At 40.0% G+C, this 23801-nt stretch overlaps 2 protein-coding genes across 2 annotated transcripts in view; one reads left to right on the top strand and one right to left on the bottom strand.

Annotated features, from left to right (window-relative positions):
* The window catches only part of CDC73 (cell division cycle 73), a 101757-nt gene that overhangs the window by 39277 nt on the left and 38679 nt on the right, over positions 1–23801 (top strand). The gene's annotated exons all lie outside the window — the stretch shown is intronic.
* Positions 15042–23230, bottom strand: LOC104695422 (beta-1,3-galactosyltransferase 2). Its single transcript, XM_010409292.3, has 2 exons — positions 22629–23230; positions 15042–17888 (listed from the first exon to the last, which is right to left on the bottom strand). The coding sequence occupies exon 2, from the start codon at positions 17749–17751 to the stop codon at positions 16483–16485; it is 1269 nt and encodes a 422-aa protein (XP_010407594.1). The 5' UTR covers positions 17752–17888; positions 22629–23230; the 3' UTR covers positions 15042–16482.

Below are 23801 nucleotides of genomic sequence, written 5' to 3'. Positions count from 1 at the left end.
GGAGTACTTGCTTATGTCTAATTTAGTATCACAGTCATTCCTTCTTCTGAGCTTGGGAAGTAGGATAGCTTGTTACCCTAGCAATATCCATAGGAACTGCCTCAGAGCCCAGGCTCTTGTACATCTCATTCATGCTGTTTACTACTACTTAGTTAAGCCAGAGCTAACTCTCCTTTTTGATTTGTTTATAATTATTTTTGTAAGTTCTGTGCTTAGTCCTTACTGTTGCCCTCTTTGAACATACCTAAGGACTGTTGTTTCAATTTGGGGACTTTGTTCTGTTGTTACTCTGTTAAAGGTCCACCTCCTTTCCTTTTTCTTGCAGTTGTGGGTTTATTTTGTTGTTTAGTTGGTTTTTTTCCCTTCTGGTGAATTCTTTCAGTATGTGGCTGGGAGTGTGTGATAGCAGAGGGTATCTCAATGTGACAGATTTTGTTCACAGGTACACAGTTATTACAGCAGTGTGGCATGGGCAGGTGTTCTTTAGTTCTTCAATCAGAATATGTAAGGCAAAGATAGTCTTTTCAAAGCACATTAAACCTGCAGAGCTCAGAACTGAGAGCTCTGGAGGCAAATGTTGATGAAATGCTGGCCCTGGTTCTTAAGTCTTTTGGGGGATGGATTATAAGTGATATCATTGGTCACTATTTCCAGGTACTGCAACATAACTAATGAGAAGATCCAATTAGAATAGTAAGATAGGACATATTTTTAAGCTCTTTTGGCAGTTCCTTCTTGCACCATTTAAGAAGGTAATTGATTAAGAGTGACTATGTTTAGGTCTCGAAATTTGTGAGATTTTAGTGTTCCATCTAAATCCAGGTGTTAATCTGCCTGTGTCTTTTATGCAGCCACACTGTTGCTGTTCAATCAGCGTGTCCTCACTTTTAGGATGTCTGTAGGCAAAGTCCTGATTTACTCAGGTTTGCTCCTGGTGGTTCTGGATAACAGTCTGTTCAGCACAGGCTTTCTTGTTAGGTAAATGACTGTAAAGGCCATATAATGAACTCTGCATTAGTTATGGCTCACTCACCTGGCATTTGGGCAGTACTGCTCATCCCTCCTGGAATACACCTGTGACTGCGAGCTGCTGAGCTGCCATCTGGAGCTGCATTCGTGTTTGCACTGAGCAATATGCTATTGCTGACGCCACTTGCATCACTGCTGCTGCAAGGGTGGGTTGTGACTCTGGATTCATCTCAGACTCACTCAGCTGAGCTCAGGGAGTTAAGGGGAGATGTGTGTGTATGCAAGTGCATGCAGGCAGGCACTGAGTGATGCATTGGCTGGTTTAAATCTCATTCACCACTTTCTCTGTTGCCCCTCTTTGTTCCCAGAAGGTTTATGGGATTTTCTGGAGATTTTTAGTTTGGGGTTTTTCTAGGCAACACAGGTCTCATGCATATGGGACTCAAGACTCAGCACTGAAGAAGGTGATCTGGTAAAATAAATCTGGTTCCTTACCTTTGAGAATCAAAAAATATGTAGCCCAAATGTAAATTTCTTTGAGAGACAAACATTTTGGTTTTCTTTTAAATTGTAAAAAGCTAATCTTGGATCTATGCATCTGTAGTAGTTAACTATTTTAAATAATGAAGGTTTGTCCAATGTACTTAAAATGTCAAATTTATCTAAGGAAGTTGGGAAGTTGAAAGAAATTTATAAATAACTTTGAGAACAACTGTGGTTTTTACAAATACATCATTTAATTAGTTGGCCTATAAAACTGTTGGTTAGACTTTATACAACATGAATATTAACAAAGCATCTTTTTATTTCACCTTAGATTACCATTGTATTTGGCACATTAAGGTTTAGGAAGTCCAACTGTTCAGTTGGTTTGCTGCTTTAAGAAACTTTGGATGTATTTTTGGAATTGAAATCTCTTCCTTTCTGGCTCACCATAAAGATATATGCGTAGATTTTGTGCATGAGCAACAGATAGGCTTTTAAAATTCAGTTCAAGTGCAAAGGAAAACTTGGTGTGACTAAGCAAAGTGATGATGTGATAAGTTTGCTTGTGGTTAACTGTCAGTCTAGTGGCTGTAAATTCATAGTACTTTTCATTTGGAATATTGTTAAAAAAATTCCAGGTTTCTTCATGCAAATAATGGGTTTTGTCTCTACAACTGCCTGAGCCTCTCTTCCTCTAAGTGAAGTGGGTGTCTCCTCATGCCCTCCCTTGGCCTGGGGAAAAGTGCAGCTGCTGAGTTACAGATGTGTGGCTTTGGGTGGCTTGGTGCTGCCATTTTGAGGAGACACAGAGCCTGCCTGCCTCTCCCTCCCTGGGAGCAGTAATTCAAGGGTTTAATTTCCCTGGCCAGCAATTTTCATAAAAGTTGACAAAGGCAATAAGTTTTCTCCAGGTTTTATTGAAATTGGGAAGTAGTTTCGAATCATACTGTGGGAGGAGGGAGGGAATGTTACTAAAGCAGACTGAGGTGGGGAAAAACCAACTGTCCTTTTGCTTTGGCGTTGGAGACTTGAGGGTGCATTATGCAGCACTCTATATCAGCCCTAATCCCAGTTACCTTTGGAGCAGTTGGTGTAAATCAGGCAAACAGATTTACATATAACTGAAATAAAAATGGAATACAGTCATCATTAAAGCAAATAACCTGCCCGATTAGTTGTGTTTTATCATGATTGCTAACTAAAACAAAAGACTTGTGGATAGAGAGGGCTTTATAAAGCCTTAAGCTAAATATTTTGTAGCTAATAATACACAGAATATATTATAATATACAGAACATATGCAGCTATCTCGTATTGGTCTATAAAAGCCATTCTGTTTTAGGGTGATGTGTCCTGTAGCAAACAATGATTTTTATAGTAGCTTTCACATGCATAATTATGTCTGGAAAATAATGTCAAGAAAAAGCTTCCAAAAATATCTGGACATGAACAGCAGGTGAAATGCAGATTAAAGTAGTAAAATACATATTAAAATCCTAAATGGATCATAATGCTGTCTTAGAAATTAAAATCTAAAGGGACTCTGAACTGCCTGAATGTTACATCTGATTTTAAAGGGTAGGTTTATAGCTGGCTCAGATTTCAAAGGTGAAGTTTTAATAAGTAAATCAACTTCCTTGTTCATGGCTGAAACCTTTCAAAAACTGTGTTTACTTGTTTGTTACAGTTCCCATTCAGAATAATGAAAGTGCCTAATCAGGCAATTTGCTCACCTAAGGTGAGCTAAATATTTAATAAGGGTAGCTTGCATATGTGTGTTATTGCACTGCACAACAAAACCACAGATTCAATATGCCTCTTATATTCCTTCCCCTGGCAGGGCTCAGCATGACTCTTAATGTCCTTTTATTTTCTTCTCTGGAAAGCTGCCTGCACTTGGCTTGTAATACCAAATTCTGTGAATTGTAATCCTTTCAAATACGAATGTGGGTATTAGATAATTTTAAAGAATGAGTACCATAACAGTAATCCATATGCAGGGAACATTTTATAGACAGAAATTTGCAGTACACAGAAGGTATTTTCAACTATTATTTTATTACTCCTTTATATGGAGCTGAGAGGAATAGAATATAAAAGGTAATAAGTACTCAACATCCTCCAGGTTAGGATCCAGAATGGATTAAAGTTAAACACTAGGATAGTGTTACTTGTATACTAATATTTGTGAAAGTTCTTAGTTATGAATAAGAATCATACCTTTAAGGAAATAATGTAACTTTTTCTGATGCCTCTCTTAAGTGGAATGGAAGTGATTGATAAACCTGACATTTAATCTTTGGCATGCTTCAGGGAGTTTCTGCCTTATGTTCAATAAAGTGGTGTTTCTTTAGTGAAGTCATATTTAAACTATGGTAAAATGCAGAGAAATGTATTGATACTTCATAAATGTGGCATAACTAAAGAGTGTTCACAGCTTATGGTTTTTTCCTCCTCCTCCCTGCTCTTTTTCTCGTTTAAACAAAAGACTGACTTTGGCTCAAATAGGCTTGGCCAGTTTCCTCTCCCACCACATTCCCCAGAAGGAAGCTAAATTAATTCTGTCCATAAGAAGATTAAAAGCTGATGGGGTAGGCAGATGTTTTATTTTCTCAGGGATGAAGGAAGTAGCATGAGCTTCTCTGGCAAGTCTGAAGATAATGGTGGTGGGAGGGAATGTTTTGCTTCTAGCTGAATTGCAGAAAGGCATTTATACCTTGCCGTTATACGTGTCATGTACTCTTTGACATTATCTTGATGGAAAAATAAAGATGTATTCTGGGTTTATGTATTAGTAGTTCATTTACTCCAACACTGATTTGTAGTGAATCTGTTATGCTTCAGGGTAAATTTAGGCGTTACTGTGAATTTTATTTGCATTTTACTTCTTTGTTTTTCACTGTAAAATGTTTAAAACTCAGGATTTTCCTACTTTATTTACATCTTTTTATTTACATCATTTTAGTTTAGTTAGCTTTCAGTTCTTTTGCTTAATATTCTAATATTTTTCTTTTCTGTTGATAAAGCCCTGCCTGCAGTCTGGCTTAATCCTTATGACCCAGCTGCTGTAGGAGAAAGTCATGGTGGATCCTGTGTGCTTTCTAGCAGAATTCACAGGTATTCCCTTCCTGGAGTGAACTGATTCTTAACCCCTGAAGCCTCATCTCTCTGTGGTAGCCTCCAGCCTGGTGCTGACCTGGGAGCTATTTAATAATTTAAATTTACAAGTTGCCTGCTTTTTTCAGCATTGGATCCTCCTCGGTTCCAGGCTTGTTAAGGGATTTTGTGACAAATAAATAGGTTTCTGGAGGTACCTTTGTGCTCACACAAAAAGCAATCAAACAACAATAGCTGTGTAAAGCTTTGGGGTGAAAAATGCCCTCGTGTGTCTGAAACATGACCGTGGTTCTTCCTGGTAGCCTTGGTGTCTCTGTCAGTGCCCTTCAGGGACTTGAAGATCTTGTGGAACTTCCTCCCAGATTTCTCCTGTAGCTGCTGAGCTCCCCAAACCAGGATTTGTTTTAGTGGGTTAAAATCTTAATTTATATTTCAATTGTAATTAAACACATCAGGTCTTTCCAGGGTGCAGCTCTTGCCACCTGAGCATGGCTGGGAGTCATTAGGAAGTTAAGAGCCTTCAATAATTGTCTGTGTTTTCCTGTTAAAGCAAGTGCTTCATAGTTCTGCCATTCACAAGTAACCTTTTCTCCTTAATACAATGGATGATGCAATCTAAAATGGCAATATACAAGATTCCTTAAGGCTATATCTAGATTAAGGCACTCAAGCAAATTAATGCAAATTACCAAAGTGTACAACATCAACATTCATAAGTTATAATACATTAAATTGCCATTGGCTGGTGATGTCTTTAGGAATAAAATTAATTTAGTGAGCTGTATGTAGTTTAATTTCCTTGGTTTACAGTGAGTGAAGGCCAATTTACTCCTGCATTGGAAAACTCACATGGGAATGCAGTGCATTTAAATTAATGTGTTTTGACTTCCCACCTTTCCTTGAATCTTGATAAACCTTCAGATCATTGTTTGCCCGTTGGGTTTGGGAGCAGCTTCCCCAGACTGCCACATGTGATTCCTGCTCCTCTGGTTTCTGAGGTCCCATTTCTTAGTGCTGTGTGGAGCTCCCATGGGATTGCAGATCTAGTCTGCACCAGAGCCACAAATAAAATTCAACTGCTCTTCACTGCAGGCAGTAATGGCTGGATTATACAGAACCACGATAGTATTTATTAACCAACCTGCACAGCCTGCATGTTTTCCACAGTGCCCAGTTCCAGATCATCTGGATCTCATGGACATCCAGCAGTAAATTCAGTTCCTTTAAAATTTTTCATAATGCGCTTGTTCTGTGTATATAGTGAAAAAAAAAAAAAGTTAAAAATGGTAAAGGTATTTTTAACTTCTGGTTTTACTTTGGTTGGCAAGCACAAAGATAATTTGTTTAGCTTTCAGTTTTATGTTTGGGGTGTTTAAGTTGAGAAAGGAATAGGAAATTAAATTGCTGTGGATGTTTAATAGACTGTTTATTTTAGGGCATAGTCAGTGCTTTCACACTTTATTTCAATTGTCATTACACAAGAAAAAACACTCTTTTCCAGTACTTAAACTGATGAATTGAAGCCTACCACTTAAAATTTGCCCACTTATTTACTTATATAAGCTCCTTAGGGCAGAATATTTTCTCTTTTAAGTGCTTGTCCTGCCTGTGTATTTCCCCTGAAGTATGACTTTTGTGGGTTTTGCATCTTTTATCTCCTTGTTTAATAGAAAGAGATGTACTGTATAACACTTACTGAAGTGTCACAGCTTACAAACTTTGTAATTACTGTCCATTATTCTAAAGGATTTCTGCTGGGCTTTTAAAATATTTTTCATTTAATGCAGTTAGCAACAGCAGAGTAAATGTGCTGATAATTTCTGCTCCCATTCTGCATGTGTGGAGTCCTAGATTACAACATCCCTATAGCTGAATCTGTGTAGGTGAATTTCTGTCTTCTGCCCTTGTATTTTTCAGTTAAATAGGGAAACTTGGGTAATATGCCTGTGACTTGTTGGCTAAATTCTACCAACTGTTTAGGGAGGGAGTATGGGTAGTAACAGGTCCTGGTCAACATTTATCTGTACTTACTGTTTTTTTTTGAAACAAGTAATTTTGATTTGGTCTAATATCATCTGATGCCGCTGTTAAGCAGAGAGTTGGTCTGTAATATGTGACCAATTCTCTAAAGGACTAAAACTTGTTAGGAAGCTTTGAAAATGTTGCATAGAAAATTCAGAAACTGTAGTTTGGTATTTATTAGAAGCAGACAGGTTTGTGCCATCTCTGGGAGTCTTAGAAAAAGTGGTTTTAGGGAGTTAGTGTTCACTTGTTTAAAAGGACTAGTTAGAAATTTCTCTGAGAGCGAATGTTTAATGTGTTTTTGAGGTGTTTGGGTGAGGAAGGAGATTGTTATGGGGTTTGTTTAGAGAAATGCTTAGTTTTTCATATTGCATCTTGCAAAGACTCACTTTTAGGGGGTTACAGCATATCTCTGATAACTTGAGAAAACCTCTAGCTGTGAAGAGGTAGTTGTAAAAGGGAAGGAGGACAACAGGAAAAGAAAGCTTTGTTGACAGTTGGAAAAATAATTCCTTTTTTTTTTTTTCTTCCCAAAATCCAGGGACAAACACATTCTTGTCTGTCTTGGCCACTGAAACAAATGAAATGCCAAATGTTTTAGTTGGCTGTGGTGGGAGGCAGCCTTTTTTTTTCTATGGCAACACATCTCATTGTCATCATTTTTCACTTCAAGTAACTGACAAAGCCAGTGTGAAATATGTTCAGCAAATATGTAAAGCTATTTTTGCCCAAGTCTTAAAGTGCCATCAAAAAAAATGGAAGTTGTCCAGCACCTTGGGTTACACAATATGCTGAGGATTGTGAAGGCCCTAATGAGCTTCAACAAGGCCAGTGCAAAAGGTGCTGCACTTGGGTTGGGGCAATCCCAGACTGGGATGAGCACAGACTGGGAGAAGGACTGCAAGGAAGGACTTGGGGGTTCTGGTGGATGAAAAGCTGGACATGAGCCCTCAGTGTGCACTCACAGCCCAGAAGGCCACCTGAATCCTGGGCTGCATCAAAAGGGGGGTGGCCAGAGGTCAAGGGAGGGGATTGTTCCCTCGTGAGACCCCAGCTGCAGTGCTGCATCCAGCTCTGGAATCCTCAGCACAAGACAGACTTGGGCCTGTTAGAGCAGGTCCAGAGGAGGCCACGAAGGTGCTCGGAGGGCTGGAGCTCCTCTGCTCCAAGGACAGGCTGAGAGAGCTGGGGCTGCTCATCCTGCAGAAGGGAGGGCTCTGGGGAGACCCCATTGCAGCCTTGCAGTGCTCAAAGAGGGCTTATAGAAAAGAGGGAGAATGGCTTTGGACAAGGACACATAGTGATAGGACAAGGGAGAACAGTTCAAACTAAGAGGGGAGATTTAGACTGAAATTAAATGTCAGGAAGAAATTCTTTCCTGCAAGGGTGGTGGGGCACTGGAATGGGTTGCTCAGAGAACCTGTGGAAGAAGTGTTCATCCTTTCAGAGTGAGAGCATTGTCCAACTGCAATTTATCTTAAATTTAAACTGGATCATAGTTGTATGTGCTGAAATGGCTGCACTTGGAACTGGTGCAGAAGAACTTTGCTATGTCCTAGCCAGGATATGTCAGCATGGACTGCTTGCTGCAATTCCACTGTTGTGAGAAAAAAGAAACAACACTTAACAGTCATCTGTTTTGTCAGGAACATCCTAGGATTTATCTGTTCAATGAGTAAATCAGGGTCTGATGAATTCAAGTACTATGTTCGTGCTTCAGGTGCTAATACTCATAAGTCCAAGAGAATATTGTCATAAGAAATGGGGGAAAAGAACACTCTTTATTCCATGTAAAAGATTTTACAATGAAAAAAAAAATTAATACAAGATTCATAGGTGTTTTTTTCTTACAGAATTGGAAGAGGTAAAACATTAATACTTGACTGGTCATAAGGAGTCTTACAGGCAAAACCAAAGTAGTGTTTCTTAAAACTCTCAATTTATGGAATGTCTAGAAGATTCTTCTTAAAAGTGTGTTCAAGGGTGTAAAGTTTTTTAATGAATAGGAGGATGGGATAATAATGAATGGGAAGAAATGTAATTGTGTACTTTATTCTAGTTTTTCCATTCTGCTCTGCTAGCATGAAATTTGGATGATAAATCATTCAAACTGCTTAACTTCTACTAATAGAAAACATGGAAATGGTGGAAGGGAAAACAAAATGAAAATGGTTGAGGGATCCAGGCAGTGCACTTCTTAATAACTAGGACAGCATTATATTTCATTCAGGCTTAGAGCCTCCAGATTATTGTCACAAGGCTGTCATTCCTTTATTAACATTAATGAAAGCTGGATCTCTGAAGTTGTTTGCAGCATCCATTTCTCAACTGAATTTTGGTTAGGAAGAAAATCATACCTTTGATGGATGTAGCAAACAAATTTGCCTGCTTTTTAAAAAGGGGATAGTTCACAGCTGGATAGTAGGAAGTAGTGACTACAGCTTTTAACTCTGAATAAATTTCAATTTATGTAAGTAAAAGACTTGTGATTATCTATCATTGTTGCCCTAATTATTTTTTTTGCCATTTTGAGAATTCAGGGAAAAGATTAGGTTGTTTAATTAATGCGGATAACTTCCAAAATTGTTAAACCATGTCAAATTTGATCAAATAATAGATGTAAACTGCTGCATCAGGTCTTAAAAATCATTTCAGATTTGGAAGACAGAATTTTGTCATGACATAAATAGAGGTCTTACTGAAAATACTTTTCTGTTCAAGATACATCTATATATGAACAACGTGATTTCTGTGGGTTTGTTGCATTTTGGCTGGGTTTTTTTTTTCCCCTTTGGTATGCCTCACTACGGGTACAGCATAAGCTTTGTAATTTGCTTTTTGGGTAATAGAGGTGCTAGTTGTTCCCTCAGGTATAGATGAGATATTTACCTTCATTTTAGAGTCTCAAGTAACCTTAAGACTACCTCTGAATTGTTGTGTCATTTCTTTACATTTTTGGGACATAAAATTGTTACCCTTTTCTGCACTAAAAACCAGTCAATAAAATACAATATTTTAAATTATTTAAAGATGATACAATGGGAAATTGATTTTCTTCATTCAGAAGGCTGGATAATTGAGCTGAATTTTTATGGCTGCAAAAATCGATGTCTAGGTGGACTTTGGAAGAATGCCTATAAAAAGACTGGCATTTGCATTAAGTAGCAGCATTAAATTTTTGACTGAGTCACAGATGGTGCTTTCCAGTGTTTCATTTTTTGTTTTATCATCTTGTATAAACCTATGTTAGGGCAAAACAGGTTTAAAATGTGACGTAAATTGATGCTTCTTTTGACAGTGATGACAGTGACACACAAATCCTGAATGAAACCTGCAAGATTGTAGGTTATTCTTATTCTCAAAATAGTTCTTAGGCCTCAGCTTGTTTAAATGCAGGGTATGTTAAATATTTAGGAAAGGCAGTGAGTAAGGTTTTAGTTTCCTTTGGTGTCTTGTCTGGTTTTTTATTAACAAAGGATTTCTTGTGGCAGTTGGTTTTTCTCAATTTAAACTTTGAGCCTTACTGAGATGTGGGAACACTTGGCCTTTCCACAGGAAAAGATGTGGTGGGGTTGTGGTTTTTCAAGAGTGTGGAGGGATTTGGTGGTTTTAGGATGGCATGGATGTTTTTAATTTTTAATTTAATATAAAACTTTAAAAAGTGTTAACAGCAAAAGAACTGGGAATACTTTACCTTCTGAAGACTTTCTTGTGTTGAAAAGATTCCTCACTTAGATCCTTGCAAGCATGACTGTTTCCTCTGAAATCTGAATTTTTGTCACCTTGGGAAATTTTTAAAGATTTCACACTGTTTTCAGTATCTTAATCTTTTTTAGTTGAATATGTTGCAAGACATTATCAAAGCTGGTATCCTTGAAATGTTAGGATGACAAACGTGTTTCACACACTTCACTTTTTAATGAGGTAAAGAAAAAGAGACTTCTCCATTATGCCCACACTGAGCATCTGGGAGATCAGAGCGAGTGGTTCCCAGAATATTCATATTAAACAGTTGAAAAATGCCACTTAATATTAGCTAAAGCTAAATGGGCTAATAGGAGGCGGAGGCATTGCTGTGATGCCCTTGTTCTCAGAGCACACAGTGTATTCCTCAGTGCACTTTGGCCTCTACTGAGGTAGAGCAGCTTGCAGTGTTTTGTAATTGAAAAAAGTGTATATTGGTTACAAACTGAAAAAGATTGTATAAAAACGCCTGTTTCTTCCTCATTGTCTTTTCTTGAGCAAATGACATCTTGAAGGTCAGCCACAATTCAATCCACCCTTCAGAAGGTGGGTTTTTTTCCTCCAGCCTTCCCAGGCGAATGAAAACCCTTTGAGAAAAATCCCATCAAAGACTTCAGCAGTCTTGACTTCTCCACTCTGCACACCGACTGTGCACAACTTCAGCATTCGAATGGAAACCTTTGAGAGTGCATAAAGCTTTAAGCCATGAGTACTCCCTGAGCTGAAGGGACTTCTTTTTTTTCCCTTTTTTTTTTCTTTTTTGAGTGGTAATTCAAGGTTACTGTCTCGGTCAGAACGTGTTGACCAAAAGCAGTCTTGAGAAAAGTGTAGGGAACGGTTCGTACCCTGTGGTTATAGAGCAGTTAGCTCATGAACCAAAATGCATCATTACTATCATTCAGTTAGTGTTATCAGGAAAGCTGTCAGATTTAAATGCTTAAGAGAGCTCTTGTAACTGTTACCATGGCAATATCAGAACAGCAATGTGGTAGTTTTCATCCATATCCCATGTTCAGCTAAACTCCTTTGCAGTCTTTTAGCTGTGAAAGGAAGGTACCATATTGTACCAGGCTCTGTTTCTTTTGAGCTAACCTGGAACAAATGAAGGCTGAAATTAACTCTTTGTGTGAAGATTAAATACAAATCCTAGGCAAAAGTGATCTAATTTGCTTTGCTCTTGGTTTGCCAGGGTACTATGTGTAAAGCATTCTCTGTGGAGTTACTGATCTGCTGTTTATGCCATCATGTCATGACTTGGAATTTGGTTCAGGTCTTAATAAAACACATGCACTAAAATTTTGTTAGAAGAATGGATTTACCTCATAGGTTCCTATGTTCAAGTGCAGAAGTGTAAACACTTATGACTGGAATTCCAGATCCTGCTTTCTAATTTGGCCTCACTTTTGTAATGTTTTTCCTTGCCACTGAGCCTGCCCTGTATTTCCAACCTGTGTGGTGTTGATCAGCTGCTGCATTTTTAGTTTCGCTCTTCTGTTTTCTGACATTCAAGCTCCTTTTTCACTGATTTGCTGAAAGAAGTTGTTTTCCAGAGCCCTCCCCCAGCCTCCTGCCCCGGAAAGCCTTTGATTCACTCTTGGTACAAAGCAGAGCCCACGTTCTGTCCTTGCTGACCTACATTTGCACAGTGCAGCATTTCAGAGCTGGCCATGCAGCTTCCCTGCCTCCCTCCTTCCCCTGGGTGCCCACGGAGTGCCTGGGCTTGGGAAGCAGTGCTGGAGATGGGATCTGTGGGAATAACAGCCAGTGCCATGTTCAGTGGTGTGTTCTGCAAGGGGGATGAGACTGTGGCCCGAATCACATCCTGCTTTGGAAGGACAATCTGACGTGGAAAGGACAATACTGCTCTTCATTGAGACGTGTGGTTCTCACAGTGTGACTGAGTGATTGTCCAATATTTATTTATTTGTGCTATTTGACAGCATAAGAGGGACTGAGAAATGGCATTTAAAATTGGGAAAATATGGCAACAAGTGATGTTTCTGCAAATCAGTTACAAGCCTGTTCTTCCCAAAAGCACAAATGGAAGAAGTAGTAGCTTCTATATTAGCATCTTCCCTCTCCCTTTCATCTCCTCCTAGGACGTTTCCATGCATTGCAATGAGCATTCATTCAAGAGAAAAGATTTTCTTGCCCTCTGGGATTATGTAGGTATTTTAGATTGAAGTGTGATTGGGGACTGCGTTAACATATCAGGAAAATTAGTGGGAAGGGGGAGGCAGTCTAAAGTAATGGCCTCTAGGTGCTTCCCTCCCCTCCAGTGCCTGATTCAGCCGGGGCTTGGAGACAGTTGATGCATGTCTTAACATGTTGATATATTCTGAAAATACTTTGTAAATGAGGACTGACACGTTTTGTATTACTGCACTGCAAAGAAAAGCAGATTCTAAATTGCTGTTCTAGTAAGGTTAACCTGAAAGGCAGTCTGTCTCATCTCTTCTAGATCACTGCCATCCCATAATTTGAGTTTATAAATTTAAGTGAAGATCTTAGTGGGCACTGAATTTTCTCTCAGAACAAGCCACTGAGGCTTGGAAGTACCTTGACATGTAATTTTTTAAATTTAGAACAGACTGTGAACTTTACCCATGAAAGATCTCTCAGTGACAGGGGATGGGATCAGTTCTACTACAGCAAAAGCTGTAGTCGTGCATTTTCCATTCTTAATTCTATTGGTGTGGGATGTGCAAATAACTCATACCACTGATGTAACTGGAGACATGAAAGGAACAGTTCTGTTGTTGAATAACAACTTTTTTTTGGTGGGACTTAATTTTGGTCCTATAGTATCAATGTGTAAATCTTTATAATAGTTGAAAGTTAAATAAATACGGGGAGATGATGGTATTCCAATTTCTGATTTTTGTTACCAGGCCAGCTTTTCTGAGAATTTTCTTTGCCATAATGAGGGTACTGATGATGTCACAATTTTTTTCTCCCATCATAAGCTTTGAGCCATTATGATTTTTTATATTTGTTTTCAACCTGAAGCAGACATACAGAGAAGTAAAAACATTTAAAGCAAATATTATACAAACTCTTGTACTTCTATATTCAATGAATAGTTTTATCTTTTATCCCCTTTTTTTAATGCATTGCAGACAAATTAGAGTTTTAGCTATAAGTTTGTATCTTATTGCTAATCAAAAATGCATTTTTTTCTTGCTGTATGGGGAAAGGAAGTGAGAGAACTTGTCCAAGCTTTTAATGATATAAATAATTATTGCACTATTGTTAACATGAACTGTTTTTATATTCTAGTAGAGTGAGCAAATAGCTTAAACACAAGCTAGAAAACAGTAAAACATTCAGAGAAAGGAATGTAGAGCTTTCATTCTATAATTGCATATTTCATAACACAAAATGATTCCCTTTTGTTACTGAAAGCTTTGCAACAAACTGTGCAAGAAAACAGTACTTGGATGCAAATGTTTTTAGTCGCCTTTAACCATCTTGATAAGAATGCAAATATGTTTATAGGGTAGTTTCAACTTATACCCAAACACTAATGCAAATTAAAAATCATGTCGGGCCCTTCAAAGGGCATTCAGAATGGCTTTTTATTTAGCATCTGATGCTCCTCACTAGTCCTGTAAGTAGCAGGAGGTTTGGTATGCTGAACTCGTGGGCATCATGCCGTGGTTCTGCCAAGCTCGGGCAGATCGGCATCGTGCAGGAACTCCAAAGCCCAGCACCCGAGAGGTGGTTTGGCTGCCAAACTTGATGGTTCCAGTGCCAAACTATTTAAGGTTCAGTATTAACCTCTTGGACTACACTCAGGAGCCAGGAACAGCATTCAGGACTAGCCAGAGTTGGTAAAATCGAGTACATCGCAGTGGAGCTGGAAAGCGCCAAGGGCCAGGACCAGCGCTGAAGTCCTCTCCAGGAGGTTGGACTGCGTCCTTGGCCAGCACTGCCTGGGGAGAGGCCACTTATGGCATTGGACATCTTCCAAAATTCAGTCCCCTGCAGCAGTAGCTGGCTTCCCACACTTGCTCTGGGGGTCTAGAGCTGGCACTGTGGTGGAGAGCCTGCCTGCAGTGACCTTCAGCCAGGTGCCTGTCAGCTGCGGCCTGCAGCAGCTGGGAGCAAGCAGCACATTGAGTGGGGAAAACTGCAGCAGCTGCTCAAAGCACACTCCCAAGCATCTGTCCAGAGCAGCTCTCTCGCATGAATGCCAATAGGCATCACGTAAACCAAGTGTATGAACTTGCAATTTAGTTGGAGAAATCTCTGCAGAAGAGTTACTACTTTTACAGGTATTTGCTTTCCCCAAATCCAGACATTATATGATTTGAGGGGTGTTGGAAATGTAGAAATGTACAATTAACACACCTGAAACACAGCAGAGGAAAAAATATAGTGGAGGATCACCAAAAAAATGGTGTTGAGCAAATTTCCATGCCCACCTTCCATAAGAGCTGCTGGAATTGCTTCAGAGGTGCACCCAGTGCCTTGCACTCTGTTCACGTGTGAGAGTTCCTGCAGACAGACAGCCCAAGAGCTGCTGAGAGTGCTCAGTAATATGATTTGTCTTCTTATTATAGAGGAGAAAACCCTGCTGTGATCTCTGTACTGTGCATGAAAACCAGGCTTTAAGGACTAGGGAACACTACAAAAACCAAGTAATGCTAAAGCTAGAAATTTCTTTCTTCCTGAGCAGCTTTCCCAGAAAAAGTGAAATCTTAAGACCATAAATATAATCAATTTTATTGAACAATAAAAGTACATCAAAGATTTGTATTTTATCCAATTAAAAAGTCCCAGTCAAACAGAAAACTAATTGTAGTTCGATCATTTGCTGCTAAATCAGAGGTGGGTATTGCTTACCCTGGCACTGTGACAAGCAGTAAAACCTGAATTTGATACAACTCTGCTGTAACAGCTGGAAAATAAGCTTTAAAAGTTCTGTTTGTTAGAAAACTGGAAATCTGTAAATAGATTAAACCCACTTCTCCAATTTATTTTCAGTGGTACGTGTTATGACTTTAAATTGCTTAGATTTTGTTCCTGCCCATATTGCTGGCCGGAACTCTTAATCGTATTGTGACCTAGTCTTCCCCACCTATAAACTCAGGTGTGGGGCTCCATTTTCTCCAGCACATGTTTTCACTTGACTGATCCTTGGTTTTGTCAGACGGGAAAGAGCAAAATCAACACATTTGAATAGTTTTCTCTCACTTTGCACAAAATGAAACTTTGTCAAGAACGGTGCAAGACTGGAACTTAGGTTTTACATTTCTCATCAGCCTTTGAGTTACCTTGAAGTTATGTAGGGAAATTAACAGCAGATCCAATGAATTTGCATGAAGGTGCCAAGGGGAATGAATGTTACTTGGCACCAGATCTTAGGAGCTTGCCCTGTGACTTCTAGAGAATGAAGTAGCTTTCGGTCAGCTCTTTGTGGACATCTAGTTGCATCCAGAACACCACTTGCATTTCTGAAGGTGATGTACAAAGCAAGTCTTTGCAACTTTGATTTCATTTATCTCTCCTTCCAAACCAAATAAGCGAACTTCCCAAAACTGGACCTACTTCAAGGGAGTACTTTCTTAGTACTTTAGAATTTACTGGTAGTGTCTTACTAAATTGTGACATTGCTAAATGTGTTGTACATTAAAGAAGTGTATAATAATTGTCATGTGGCAATTGAAGGTAAAACTGATCTGCCCTTTGTGCATTTCCTTAGTTTTTAATTTTTCATTTTATAGCGTTTCTAGATAACAAGAAATCATTACATGGAAGAGAACTAGAGCTATGAATGCATTTCTTAAAATAAAATTTTAGTGTGGAAAATATGCTCAATTATATTTTATTGGCACATAAATCAGCAATTGTACCACCAAAGTGTGCATGCTTATTATTGCACATTAACACAGAAATCCTTATATACCATCTTTTTTTTTTTTTTTTTTTTTTTTTTTTTAATCTCAAATTCGCTGGGAAAACCTTTTGGTTATAATTCCATAATATTCAAGAGCTATACTTTTTATTCAACTTAAAAAAATAATTTCCCGCCTGCTGGGCTGTGTGCGGGCTGTGCCCGGGGCTGCTCCGCGGTCACTGTCCATGCGTTCAGCGCTGTTATTTACAGGTGGCAGCAGGGCCGGGCGGCGGTGCTGGCCCTCAGTGCAGTCTGCGGTGGCGGTACCTGCCGGCCTTGTCCTTGGCCGCGTTGGCGCAGGCGCTGTGCTTGTTCTGCTGCAAGTGGTTCCAGTATTTGATCAGTTCGCTAGGTTGGAACTGATGGGAGGTAATTAGGTGGCTGTATTTACAGCTGGAGTAAGAAACTCGCCAGTGATTGAAGACAAACTCGTTGGGTGGGGGCATGGGGTCAATCCGCAGCTTGGCGAGACAGATCCCCACGTACACATCCTCTAAATGTAAACGTCTGATGCTTAAAGAGACCTTAAAGATTTTTTCTGCTAAGTCTCCAGAAAAAACGTAACCAGTTCCAGAGCAGAATACAGGATAACGTTCACTTGGATACAAATCAGGTGGCATATACCACTTGCTATCCTTGTTCCTATTAGGTGCATAACCTCTCATTAAATAACCTGTAAAATACTTGTGCCTCGGAGGAAGTTCTGGTTTCAGAAGCTTGTGTATTAAATATTCAGTATTGACAAACATATCACTATCAGTTTTCATAACATATGGAACATGTGGACAGTAGGTTGCAACCCAGTTCATTCCCATCAGAGTTTTAATAGTTAAATTATAGTAGGTGTCTAAGTATTCTTGTTGAATGATGTCATGGTACTGTCTGCTTTCCTCAAGGATGGTTCGCTGGAGGTGTCCATTTACCTTGGTGCTTAAGCCCAACAAAAAAATCCGCACAATTTGGATGCCAGGTGTCATGCTCTCATTGCCCCAGGTCTGTCGGATTGCTTGTCTGGCCTCCACCTGGCCTGGCTCTGCAGCTATAAGCAGTATTAGGAAAGGGGTCTTCTCCTGGCACTTGTCAGGTTCATTGATGATGTATTTGAAATGATAGGAAGTTGGATGCCCAGTGCCTTTCTCGTTGTAAATACTTCCATTGGCACTGAGGGTGTTTTCCAAACCGGTTACTCCCTGTGGGGACAGATCCGTGTTGTTGGGGTTGGTGACTGTCTGAGGCCTGAGTGTCTGAGGCACAGCATCTCTCCACATGTTCCTTAGAGAGCTGTGGTTGGTCTCACTTTTTGTAGATCTAAATCCTCGTATGGTGTAAGCCATGGGGTTTTCTCTGAATCCAGCCTTGCCTGGCAGCCAGTCGTGATGGTTAAAGAACAGAAACATGGCAAAAAGAAACACCAGAGAGACCAGGCCAATGAGATGGGTGCGAAACAGAGACCTTTTGGTATTCCAGGTCATCTTTGCCAAGCAGCAGTGTCGTCTTCTCCACTGAAGCATGTTTGTAAGGATCCAGTGATGGGATATGAGACAATGCTCAAGCACAAGGCTTTTCCAATTGGTTTAGAATCCACTGCTATTCTTTGGTATTCATTTTCCTTTGTTCATGTTGAGCAGTTGTCTGCAAATGGCTCACTCTGCAAAGAGTAAAAAAAAAAAATCAGAAATCTTTCATTTTACACACGCATAACATAAAAGGTTACAAATAGAAACTAGATATAAACATAAAATTCAGTTAAATTTACTTTTTTTAAAAAACAGCCCATGTCAATGGAAATAAGATTTGATTTAACTTGATTTGTTAGATTTTAAAAATGCTTTTCTTCATGGTAAAAGTTTTGACAAGCATCCTGGGTACCAAAGAAAAAGGAGAAAAAAAAAAATGGATCAGCAGGAAAAAGTGTGAAGCAGACGTAAATAGCTTCATATCCATGGCTCTGAAATCCTTGTAGAGGGTTTGAGAATGACTGAATGAAAAAGCCTTGCTGGCAGATGGAAGGTTTATTGGCATTAATTAAAATTGATTTGACATGCAGAGGCTAGGATGGCTCACAGTTTAAAGCCCTTTTTGCAAATGGCCATGCCTGGTGGGGGGACAGACGGCACAGGGTTGGTGATGGCAGAGCTGTGTTAGTCACAGGACACTGCCTGGTGCATCTCCACCGGCCCCCACTGTGCAGGGAAAGTCAATGAGAAGATGCACCTGTCAAAATTAATTTTCAGGGTCCAGTAAGCTCACTGCACAGACCTTAGATGCTAGTGCAGGATAACGTTCCCAGTCACCTTTCAGGCACCTTTCACCTTGTTCTCTGCATTGGAGGAAAACATTGAGTGGAACACTGGGCTGTGGTGCCAGGCTCAGAAGCAGCTGGATTAAAATTAAGCTCTTGATTTTTAGTATGCAGAGATCTTGGGTAGTGATCATGATACCTGGAAATAAAATTGCTCAGGACTAAGTTTCTGGCCAGCTATCTGATGATCATCTGGTTTGGGGTTTTTTTTCTTCTATAAAAGTGTAACTACTGTCCTTCTTACAGCAGTCAGAAATTTCAAGTATTCCGACCAGCAGCTGTAGCTGTAGGAAAAAGTGCCAAAGTAGTCTGTGCTTCATTTTTTCTTAAATTTTTGTTCATATTCAGGAGCAGAGTCAATATGGCAGCTTCATGATGCTGCATATTAAAAGCTGATCACATCATCTCGTAAATGAACCTTTCACTGCACAGTAGCAATTCGTTTGCAATTTTCAATTTGCTCTAATTTATTCCTGGGCCCTAGGGTTTTGTATAGGAAAAAGGATGACAGATGAACGAGAGTCCATAGAAAATGCTGTTTCCAATAGAAATATGTAATTTATTAATTGCTTTGCTATCTTCTTAAACAAATATTTGCATTAATTTGTGCATTTAAAAACCAAGTGATACGTTTCATGGGAAATTACAGGGTTTAACGTTGTAAGGAAGTATTTTGAGATGTCAATCGAATAATAGAATATTAAGTTGTATGTGTGTGATACAACATCCAGGCTGCCCTATTCACGAAAGGGAATATTTGCATTTCGGAAGGGTGGGGAGAGGGGTATAACTGCTGTTTATTTTACTTACTTACCTTTGCAACACCCTCCGGAGCGAGCGGGAGATGCCTCGCGCCCGGGCCGCCGCCTCAGCGACCCCCGCCAGGGGGCGACGCTGCGCGGCGATTGTGACGCGAGAAGGGCGCGCGCGCCGCGGTCCTTCGGGAACACGCGAGCGCGGCCCGGGAACACCCGAGCGCGGCCCGGGAACACCCGAGCCCGGCCCGGGAACACCCGAATGGCGCCTCTTGTGCGGCCCATTGCACTTCAGGTGCTTTCATGCGTTTGGTTTTAAAGCTTGCTGAAAGTATCTCTGATTTTGTTATTTAACTGTTCGGGGCTGATGCCACTTCCCGGACGCTCAGCTGCCTCTCTAAAAATCATAAACGCGTGTGTCTGAACTGTAGTTCAGGAATTAACTTGACACTCCACACTTGTGCTGCTTTAACTCGAGTGTTGTCCACATGTAAAAGAAGATACGCCCCAAATGTGCAAGGCTCGTGTTTATCTGGCCACTCGCACCTGCTTTTGCCTGCTGGAAAAACAGAAGCCTCCCTCAAAACTCGTAATTCTTAGTTTGTCTGCAGTGTGCAGTGAGCTGTAAGTGAACACGCAGCTATTCGGGAATAGCTGTGCATAAGCAAACATAAACGTCACTTCAAAGGATAGCCCAGATGTCGGGGAAGTTAATTGTTTGATGGCAAATTGGAGGGCAGCAGTGGAAATGTTTGATTAGTTATTGTTCCAGTGCATGCGTCCACAATTTAGGAAGAAAATCAAAGCCAGAATTTCATGAATGTGGAGTAGCAGCTAGAACTCAGAACAATATTGTCACACTGAATGGTTCCACTTATAAAACTACAGTCATTAGATGGAAATACTTCAGCAAAAGTGCCCTGCACTACTAATCTCTGTATAATTTTTAAGTGAGGTAGTGTTTTGTTGAGCAGCTACTTCGATAAGGCAATAGGCAAAAATGAGAATCTTAAGTTACATAAATATTTCTGAAAACTGAAAGCTGTTTGCAGGTGCTGTGCTTCCCTGATGCACTGAGGAAGTGTCCCAGCAAAGGCAGCTACAATGGCCGAAGCCTTTTTTTATTAGGCTGTATGCTCACATAGTGCACACGAAATAAGTTTTACAGTGAGGGGCAGAACTAGAATCAGAAGACATTTTAAGAGAGTCATATTTCCTTGATTTTTCAGCGTAGGAGTGTCTTAGAAAATCTGTCTCTGTTTGCCCTTTAGAAAGGCATTTTATGAATAGGGGATGCACCCACACCTATTTTTCAGCTTCATAAAGCTATTGACTGAAAAACCCCGAATAACTTGGGCTCATTTTCTTTGCAGTTTGTGTGTAAAACATTTCAAAATACACAGTGGGGTATTTAGCACTGAAAATACAGCAACAACAATTGCACCTTAAAAAAAAAATAGTACATGCTAGGGTGCTTTGTTTAAACAGGATGTAAAAAACTGTCAATAGATATTAAGCCCACCATCGAAGAGTATAATAAAAGTATTATTTTGTCTCACTTAAATAGGGTTAGAGCATTACTTTTTTTGTCCAAATACTTAAAATTCCATTTCACAGAATTTTATGAACAGGCACCAACTATTGACAGTAGATAAGAAAACCTAAGTACAGTAGAGGGTCTCTAGAACACTCACCTTGTCCTCTGAGAGTGTGTTGTTGCATGTAACTGCATTTTGGAGACATTATTTCTGATAATGCTCCTTCATTTTTGGCACTTGATAGTGCAGTCACTGATGCATTATCAAATGCCAAATACATAAACTGTGAATGCCTCTTGAATTTTTATTTGTGGTCTGTGCTCTGCTGGTGTTTTGGTTCCTGGTACTTGTAGTTCTGCTCTATAATTACAGCTTTGCAAATTGAAGCATTCGACTTCCTATTCACACGTCTTGGATTTTCATATTTTGATTAGCTGTGTGGGCAAACTCTTAAATTAGAGGGAAGAGTTCAAAAGGCAGCCTGAGACTGTATTCTGATGAACAGCCAGTTGCATATTGGGCCTCATTTAATGTGCCTGACTTCCCTTACAAACTCCATTAATCTTTTGCACAAAACAGTATTTGGGATAAGGTTTGATGTGCAGGTTTTTAAATGTCCGATACTAGTGTCTTACATTAGCCAGGTGTGCTTCTCCTGGAGTGTTGCCTGAAGGTACATTTTGTTGTTGTTGTTTTAAAAGTTCTGTAAAGTGACTTTATATTCTAAATGTCTCAAAACTGATTTGAAACCGGTGTCTGTTGTATGCTGTGTCCCTTGGTTTGTGAACTCTTTCCAGCTGCAGTTGTTTTATTTCATGTTGGCATTGCCTTGGGGAAAGAAAGCACATTTATATTGACATTTAATGATTTATTATAGCTAATTGGTAGATTCTGCAGATAAGCACTTTCTTACTGTGGTGTATTGACTTGCTATAGATTTAGGTCTTAAATTTGTATTGCAATTATTCATCTTTTTGTTTGCCATTAGTGACGAAGTATTTAAATTTCAACAATAAATAGGAATGAATGGCAATTAGATGGAATGTTATTTTACAATCCAAGTTAAACAGTCAGTGTTTTCATGTTAAACAGAAATTGCAGTGATGGCAGGAGATAAGTTACGTGCTTACCATTTTGAGTGTGTAGTGTTTGAAGGTTTTCTTTTGGGATGTCAGGGAGCCTGATGTTACTTGTAAATCGTGGTGCCTGATTGCACTGCTGATGGTTTAAATCATGCCCAGTCTTTTGCCTGCTCCCAGTTTATGCTTGGCCGGTAGTGCCCTGGTGACATTTTGCTTGTGTTTGGCGGGCAGAAAAGCAGGTGTAAAAAGGGCTGAGGGGACTTTTAGGGTAATGTCTTTTGACTGCGTGGTCTGTTTTATTGGTTCAGTGCTCTCGGTATGTCACATTATGGCCATATTACCATGCTTTAAGATTACTTCAGATAAGGATTAATTCTGACCTAGTTTGAGAGGATTTCTGACTGTTTTTTCTGTATTGGAGGGCTTTGAGTTTTTAATTTCTCAGTTAAAAGCAATCATTGCAGGAGCTCCATTATCCCTTTAATCCTTCCTCTCCAGCCACACCAGCCTTGGCAGACTGTGAGCAGTGCATTTATTCAGTGTAAGGGAGTGACATTGTGCTGGGGGAGAGCAAAACCTGCTAGAATTCTTTCTCCCTGCTCAGAGACAGTGTTATCTCAGGGCGCCGCAAATTAGGAACGATCATTATCTGTAATGGCTGAAAAGGTAACAGACAAGCGAATGAATATCACACACAAGGGTTTGACATACCTTCCTTGGTCAGGCCATTTATGGTGCAGGATTATACCCACAGAAAATAGTTTGGGCACGCCATCACTTCAGCAAAAAAGATGCTCTCGACCATGCGCACATCCCCCACCAGCCCTGCTTCGTGCGACCGCTCTGCTCGGGATCCACTCTGTCCATCTGCCTGCCCGTTGCCGTGTTACCTTCCTTGCGTGGAAGTGGCGTCCTTGTCTCGGGGCTTTTTGTTCATGCTGCAGACAAAGGCACAGGAGTTGTGGCTGCTGCTGGCGCGGGGCTGGCTGGCGCTCACAGCCGCTGCATTGGGGCTCTCACATCTGGTGTCTCCCGGCTCGGACAATGCAGGGCTGTGTTCTCCTCTCCTCAGGATCCATATTTCTGGTGGAAATGTTAGCAGGGAGTGCTAGCGCGTAGTGCCTCAGTTGTCTTCAGTAATAGGATCTCCCTCTGTTCCTTCCTTCATTGTTGCTAGGCAGTAGTAGAAATGGTTTGGAGCTGTTTTAACCCGGAACTGTGGTGTATAAAATCCATCCCGTAGTTCTTCAGCTGCTGCACAGGCAGGCAGCAGTTTAAATGTGGGCTTTGACAGATGCTGTCTTCTGACAGAGCAGAATTTAACGTCACTGCTTGGCTGAATCCCACGTGATTGTTAGCATTCATTTTGACTAAATCCAAAGGCAGACAGGAGGCTGTACAGGCTCTTGCTCTTATTTGATAAATGATACATACTCAGTTCATGCACAGTGGTAGGTGATAGTATAAAAATTGTATGATCATTAAGTGAAAAATTGAGGGTTTTTACAGATTGTTTTCACTTTTCCTTGACACTGTAACTTAGGCTTTTCTAGGAGATTTTTAATGCTAGATGTTCTATTCCCATACTCCAAAAGCTGTTCTGCTGTGCAAGGGAATTATAAGCATTTAAATGCCGAAGCTTGATTTAACCCATTTGGCTCTCTTGGAGTACAAATGGTTTGTGCCTTCATGCCAAAGAAAAGATAAAAATGTCTTTCTTTGCTCATATTTCCTTTACACATGCTTACTCTTTAAAAGCTGCTTTTTGTTATCTGAGGTTATTCAATTAGGCTGAACACCACTGATGTATAAGCACATGCTGTTAAGCTGCCTCTCTGCTGTTAATGGCTTTCTGCTATGGTACAGCCTGAAGTCTGGCATTGC

Source organism: Corvus cornix, chromosome 8, assembly GCF_000738735.6.
Source record: "Corvus cornix cornix isolate S_Up_H32 chromosome 8, ASM73873v5, whole genome shotgun sequence".
In the NCBI taxonomy this organism is placed as follows: domain Eukaryota; kingdom Metazoa; phylum Chordata; class Aves; order Passeriformes; family Corvidae; genus Corvus; species Corvus cornix.
Note: the sequence above shows the minus strand (reverse complement) of the source record. Positions and strands in the feature narration are given on the sequence as shown.

Excerpts from the sequence above, each read along its gene's own strand:
- LOC104695422 (XM_010409292.3), bottom strand. The coding sequence starts at position 17,751 with ATGCTTCAGTGGAGAAGACGACACTGCTGCTTGGCAAAGATGACCTGG.